This window comes from Heliconius melpomene, chromosome 11 (assembly GCF_056956725.1).
Source record: "Heliconius melpomene rosina isolate 202511_hmr_F chromosome 11, ASM5695672v1, whole genome shotgun sequence".
NCBI lineage: Eukaryota > Metazoa > Arthropoda > Insecta > Lepidoptera > Nymphalidae > Heliconius > Heliconius melpomene.
In genome coordinates, this window is record NC_140399.1 from 11,059,370 (window position 1) to 11,066,873 (window position 7,504).

At 31.9% G+C, this 7,504-nt stretch overlaps 1 protein-coding gene across 1 annotated transcript; it reads left to right on the top strand.

The window, feature by feature from the left end:
- Positions 1-648: 648 nt before the first annotated feature.
- Inx7 (innexin 7) lies at positions 649-7,215 on the top strand. Its single transcript, XM_085193620.1, has 8 exons — positions 649-786; positions 1,509-1,797; positions 2,649-2,826; positions 3,719-3,866; positions 4,102-4,291; positions 4,739-4,889; positions 5,455-5,644; positions 5,791-7,215. Exons 2-8 carry the CDS (start codon positions 1,549-1,551, stop codon positions 5,948-5,950), a joined length of 1,266 nt encoding a protein of 421 aa, XP_085049746.1. The 5' UTR covers positions 649-786; positions 1,509-1,548; the 3' UTR covers positions 5,951-7,215.
- Positions 7,216-7,504: the final 289 nt, after the last annotated feature.

Consider the following 7,504-nt stretch of genomic DNA (forward strand, 5'->3'; position numbering starts at 1 on the left):
GTAATCGGGCACTTAGCAATTCTTACAAACTTTATCATGAAAAAATTTACACTTACAACTTTTTTTTAGTTTCACACTTTATTTCTTCATATACGGTTGTCAATGGGACCCACAACTATAATAAATTTTCCCGAGCGGGAATCAAACCCATAATCAACGCGTTTACTTGCTGTGCTCACGACGGCCTCTCTATTAAATCAGCTTTACGCTAACCCTGCGTAATAGATGTTCATTGTTTGAGAATTTCATATAAAGAAGATGAATTGTTAAAATAGTTTAATTGTCAATCCATTTAGGTACTTTACCTGTTGTATACGCCTAGAGTGGCACGCACTCATTCGCTTTTGATTCTAGTGCTGTAAGAAACAACAAAAATGATTCATTGGATGAAGAATGACGTTTAAAGCTGAATAAAGAACGAAATGAAGCCATAGTATTTAGTGCAATGAAAAAAAATTGGCTTATGTCTCCAAATGTACATAAAAATATGAGAATAACTAAAAATGGGGACCGACAGCTGGAATACAACATTATTCCATGTTTTAGTGCTTAAATCTCTTACTTATTCTGCATTAATTGTGAGTTTTCAGCCACGTTTATTTTAAAACTGTAGCAAAAAAGCCTGAATCAATATAAATTTTGTCGAAATCATGTTATTGTTTATCAGTTTGTTATCAGTTATCAAATGATAGCGCGGCATATAGAGTTTGGTGGATGAGCGCTACGCACGCCTTGTACTGTACTACGTGTAATTGGAGTAAGTGACGAATTGACTGATTGCTGAAGGTAAGTTAGTGATAAATTTTTGAAAAAAAATAAGGCGAAGCGAAAGATGATATGATGATATTTTCGCTTACGTGAACAATTTTTAATTAACAAATGATACACAAAAATGTTTTTAAAGAAACGTATAACTCTTGGAACAATGTAGTTGCGATTCAACATATGGAAATGAATATGCTGACTTGCTTTAAAATAACGACAAATATTTGGTTATTTCAATACAAAATGATATTAATATAGATACCTACATTAAGCGATGTTTAATTAGATTCTTAAGGAGAATATATCTCCTTTTTTATTTCTAACCCGCTATGATGTTGCTTTAGGCGTACCGTGATTACCAGGTCATGGCGCGCCATCTTTTTCCTTCTTTTATTTTATTTATAGTAGTTTATCCAGCATATTCCAATATAAACAGACCTAGCATCAGGAAACTTCGATCTTCTCTGCGTGATAACTCAACGCTACTAAGTTTTTTCTCTATCAGACTGAGAAAATGATAATAATTAATTTCTCCGTTAAGGGAATTGAACCTCCAACCATTGCATTTCCAGTCTGATGTTGTGTCATTACGCTATAGTGATAGCTTCTAAGATCTGTTAAGTTTACGTTTAAATGTAAATATTGAAATAGCTAATAGAGAACCAGATTCCGTTACAATAATGCTCATCGTCGTCGTTAGCTAAATAATATTATTATAGTAATATATTTTATTTATATTTCAGGAGTACTCAAATCTGAATGTTCTAGTCAATAAATAACAAAATGTTGGACGCATCAATAAGAGCTTTTGCTCCATCCCTACAAACTCTAAGGATCCGAACATGGAAGCCGACGATCGAAAACACAGTATTTAAACTGCATTATAAAATGACAGTCACTATACTTTTGGCCTTTGTAGTTTTGGTCTGTGCGAGAGAGTATTTTGGTGATCATATTAAGTGTATATCAGACCAGGGTGTTCCAGACCATGTTATACAGACCTATTGCTTCTTCATGGCCACCTTTACGATTGTAAGTTTATTTCTAGAAAATAGAATATAGTTAGAATAGAAAATAGATATTATACCTATATAAATTTCTTTCTTAACAATGTGAGGTAATAACCTAAAATATCAATTCAACAGTGTCAGCTTTATAGAAGAAATTGCCAGCCGAGCCTAAATGACCACTGAACAACAATTAAATGTCGATATTTTCGTCAATTCAGATGTTATATATCATACAGCATTAAATAAACTTGTAATATAAATATAGAGTTGGGATCCTCCATTGAGGTTAAATCCACTTTTAGTTAAAATTATAATTGACATGGGCATAGGAATAGGGGGGCTGAGTGGACCGCGTCTAACTTATAGTCTTGTATAGTCTTGTGTCCACCTCAGAAATTTGAAGAAAAACAGCCCTGAAATAAAAACCCTTTACACGAACATATCTGTTCAAATCCCTCCCCTGAAACCAGCCAGACCCCCTCTCCCCTAGAAAATATCTGCACCTACGTCCATGTTTATGAGAGATGTGCAGTAAGGCATCTCTTAATAATTGTGCTATGACGGCGACATAAAAACTACAGGCTGATTTTATTACAGATAATGTTATCTAAGTCAAGTTACCAAATGTTAATAATATTTGCTTTTTATGGCTCGTTTAATCTAGATTCTGGATTAAGGCATGTTTTAGTTATTCACTTTTAGTTTAAATGGCTAAAAGTGTAAAATATAAGTATGAGTCTTTTTAATGTCATGGAATCTATCAAGACCGCTTCAGGTCTAAGGAAAAGTGGCACAAGAAACTCAGCGGATATTTTATAATATAACGTTGAATCTAAATATATAGAATTAAATACTTAATTTACCTCTTTGCAGGTTAGACATTACAATGAAAGTCTTCTCGAAGGTGGATTCTTACCACATCCAGGAGTTGGTCCAATCTTGTCGACTGACCAAACATTGAACCACACATACTACCAATGGGTGCCTTTTGTACTATTTATCCAAATGATATGTTTCTACATGCCTCATTATATTTGGAAGAAAAAGGAAGGTTAGTGAGATTTTCAAATTGGTTATCGATTATCCTGAAAGATATTAATTTATGTTTTTTTTGTAAATTTCATAAATTATCTAATTTTAAGGAATATGCAATTTTTTATGGAATATTAGTAGAAAGAACAAACAAGTATAAACTTTTAAAATTAGAAGATCCACAATATAATAAATATTTAATTTCCCCGATTGGGAATCCATCTCGCAACACCTTTACAGTTACATTTTTTTTAGCCAAGTCAAATGTAGAGCATTAAGTTACCATGATAATGTTTACACAAGGATCTTTTCAAGTTTTCAGTCAATAGTCAATGAGAAAGTAAATTGTGAATCATAAAGGATTCATCATAACAGATGTATCCGTTATCTTATCTCAGTTATTCAGGTTACCTCGCTAGTAAATTATACTAAGAATTATGCTTTACATTTTTCTTACATTGCACAAATACCTTGTTGAAATGGTATCTAGGCGATGTTTATTTTATTTGTTTCACGTTTTTCCCGCATATTAGAGAAGGCAGATCGAAAAGATATCGACCGTAAACCACAAAAATCCGTTTTTTTTATTTTTTAAAGTAACAGAACTTTCTTATGAGAGAGAGTTTCTTATACTTTTTTGTGATATTTCAAACTTAACTTAGCTTTTACATAAATAGGCGCCGCGTTGCCTCTACTCAATTTGCTTCTGGAATTTGGCGGAAAATTGGGCACGGACTACGGAGTGTCTTAACACAAGTTTTTCTCTGTCTGCACAGTAGGCTGTGTGGGGAATACAGCGTGAAGCAAAATCGACTAAATAGTTAAAAAGTTATTATACCTTAATTTTAATACTTATTTTTTAATAAGTCCTTCGAAACATTTCTATACATTTACAAAAATGTATGTCACAGGTGGAAGAATAAAAGCTCTAGTAGACGGTTTGCAATACGCCAGTCTGGCGCTAGCAGAAGAGGATATGGATGTTGGACATATGAAAGTGCCATCAAAGAAAACTGTAGAAAATCGCATCGACATTATCAAGAAAGATATTATTTTAAGGTAAAAGAATAGATAATATATTTAGACTGAGAATATATCTAAATTTTGAAATGAAATGTGATGCACTGTTGTTGTACGAGTAGGTTTAATTTGTACTCGGGTTGTATTTAATTTTAGTCTCATGTGACTAAATATGTAATAACCAATATCGAAAGAAATATATGATAACTATCTCTAGAGCTCTCCCCTGCTCCTCTCACCTTCATTTTTGCTTTATAATCTCTTCTTTTTACAGATTAAGAATAAGCAGGACCTGGTCAATTTGGTTAGTTTCTATGGAGGTGGCGAATCTCCTGCATCTTATGTTCCAAATCTGGATGATAAATATATTTTTAAAAGGAAACTTCATTAGCTTGGGAGCAAATGTATTACAGTTTCGTAATTGGAATCAAATTGCTGATCCATTGGAAACAGTATTTCCGAAGGTGCGCAAGTTATATACTTTACAAAATATTAATTAAATATGCTTATTATGGAACTAATTAAACACAACAACTCGGGATTCATGTTCACTGATTAGTATGAAAAGCCTGACAATATATAAAAAATGTATGTTAATATACCTATGTTATTTTTATCCCTGACATTCGGTAGACAAAGCACGCAATATCTCAAAAATTGACCGGTGCATAGGGAACGGAGTGTTATTGTACTAGGTTCTCGCTGGCTATCCCGCTATCCGGAAAATAGCGTGAAGTTACAAGAAAAGAAAATTCAGTAAAAACTTCGTTCAACACTTGTTTGAGGAACTTGTCTGAATGGAGAACGTAATTATTTAACACTACCTTACCTTACCAGGTACCCTCGTTCTACCCTTCCATGTTCTGAATACGGCGTGAAGCTAATAAATAAAAAAATATAAATTTTTCCAGGTAACAAAATGTACATTCCACAAGTTCGGTCCCAGTGGTTCAATACAGCAGCACGACGCTCTCTGCGTGATGGCGCTCAACATTATACATGAGAAGTTATACGTCGTGCTCTGGTTTTGGTTCTTGTTCCTGTTCATCGCGTCTGTGCTCGGTGAGTAAATAAATATCTTATTCAAAATCAAAATATTATTTGTTTAATCATTTATTAACTTTGTATTTTTGATTGATTAAGTTACATAGAAAGGTCAGTCGTGTAAGTTCTACAGTAAACTACCACCGGCTCGGAAGGCAGTTCTGTAGCTTTAGATGAATCACCAATGAATAAGAATAAAAATCTAATTTTAAATTCGCTATGAAGATTATAAGTTATGAAAGCCTGTATCTGTGTCTGCTTGTTACTGAAAGTGAAAATCTAGTAATTTGTTTTCAAGTTATTTTACAAGAATCTATATGAAAATTTCGATTACTTAAAATATTTATCCCTGATCGTCCACAAAGTTGATCAGTTCTTATTTGTCTGTTATATAGTATAGTATTTATAGTTCTTACTATTTCAGTAAAATATTGAACATTTTCATGTAATTTTTAGGGAAGAGCTATCTTTATCTTTATCTTTAAAAATTTTCGTCATTATTTTTAGTTATTTATTTTGATTTATTTTATTTATTTAAATTTATATACCTTATTTCATTCTATTCTATTAAAATCTGTTCCAGCTGTGATCTGGCGATTCACATCCTTCTTCCTCTACCGCCGCTCGCTCAAGTTCAACGAGGTGATGTTCCGACACGCGGCCAACAGGAAATTCAACGCTTACAACGTCATCCAAGTGGTCAACGGCTGCCAGTTCGCCGACTGGCTGTTCTTGTATTACTTGGCGAAGAATATGAAAGGCATTGTTTTCCAGTAAGTACCTATTTTACTTTCATTTCTCTTCTTAGGATTAAAGCTTAGGAGAAAGCTTCCAAATATATTCCACGTGTTTGAACATGTTACCTCCATGTGAATTAGGCAGTGTTATTTTAATTTAAATATTTTCTTGATTCTTTCAGACAACTCTTCGAGCGTCTTGCTGAAGAATTACAGAAACGTGAAATGCCTTACGATCAAGATGGCCACGAAGAGAAGGGTGCAGAACCAGTCCTTATATCAAAAGTGGATATAACAGACGAAACTCCATTAAAACTGGATATGAAAGATAAATCTTCATAAATTGAATAGAAAGGAATAAGAAAAAATAAGTTAAAATAAACTGTGATAGCGTAGTGCTATAATTAAGTATTGTAATCTATACATGTTTCATTTGCTCAACGATGTTGATAGTCAATTTGAGGAGATGAAGGTTTTGTAATTAGTTGTTAGAGAAGACATTATTTTAAATTTTGTAGGTTAGCCTTCTTATGGTTTCGTTTCGAAGGCATGTGTGAATATTTTTATAACGAACTAGTGGACCCGGACGCGGCTACGCCTACTTAAACTATAAGAATATTTATTAACTATATTTTCAGTTTTCAATAGAATTAGTAAGAAAATATAAGCTTAAATAATCAAAAATAATAATAAGTAGAGACATATTATTAGAAAAAATATCAGAGAAATTGAAAACCAACATAAGAAGTAAAAATAACTACAAATTAAGTAAAAATACCATAAGAAGTAAAAATAACCCGTACCTAAAAACTACCTAAAAGGATATTTTTTGCCAGCAATATCAAATAAAATAAGAAGAGAGCCAAAGTGTATTTTAAATTAATTATAAACAGCAAATAAAGTTCGAAAATGTAATAAAATCATCAACGTCATCTGCCCGTTCGCGTAGGTCATACTATGCCGCCCGTAGGCTAGGTCATTTCGAATCAGTGACATCTCCTTAATTATTTATTAGAATGTTATACAGTAAGCTATAATTTCAATAGATAAAATGCTATAATGTTTATTTTCATAAGGATGAATATCTAAATGTCGCGATAACGGTTGCGTAGCGACGCGACGGTTGTTATTAACATGGCAAAATAAATTGCATGTCAAATTAAAAAGTACTTTAAAATATATTAATTTATATGTGTAATGTAATGTTATATAGCCTATAGCACTTCTGAAGAATGCAGCTTTCATACAAAACAAAAACAATGTAAATCGGACCAGTAGATCCAGAGATCTTAGCGTTCAAACAAACAAACAAACAAACAAACAAACAAACTCTTCCGCTTTATTATATTAGTATAGATTTATTTTATATGTAAAGGAACTTTGAAGATAATTTGTTTTAGAAATAAGCTGCTCAAATATAAATACATAAATATTTTTTTGCTCTTGTAGAGCACTATTAAAAGAAAAAATGTTGAATATTATATTGTATTGTACAAAAAATATTATAATCACAAAGGGATTTCTGATAAAAACTTTATGTAATATGTACCAGCTACCCGACCAGGATTTGAGTCATTTTTAATAATAAATAAAATTATTATCTATAATATACGGTTTTTAAATTAAAGCTCCTGTATTTTTAGCAGGCATAGCTATAGATTCCATGATTTAAAAAACATTATTGTAGTGGTTTTTCTAGATTAACACTTAATTTTTTATTTTAATTTTAATTTTTTTAATTTAATTTTTATTTAAGGTATTTATGCCTATCGTTTTATTCTTTTTTTATTTACAGATAAAGGACTATTAGTAAACAAAATTGACAGTTATATATAACAATTTACGAGCCTGTCCTGCATGTAATTGAAATAAACATTCCTTGGCACAGCTCTACGA

Bases quoted from the DNA above. Each gene is read 5' to 3' on its own strand.
- Inx7 (XM_085193620.1), top strand. From the start codon at position 1,549: ATGTTGGACGCATCAATAAGAGCTTTTGCTCCATCCCTACAAACTCTA. The intron at 1,798-2,648 runs GTAAGTTTATTT...ACCTCTTTGCAG, and splicing joins TCATGGCCACCTTTACGATT to GTTAGACATTACAATGAAAG. The intron at 4,292-4,738 runs GTGCGCAAGTTA...AAATTTTTCCAG, and splicing joins TGGAAACAGTATTTCCGAAG to GTAACAAAATGTACATTCCA.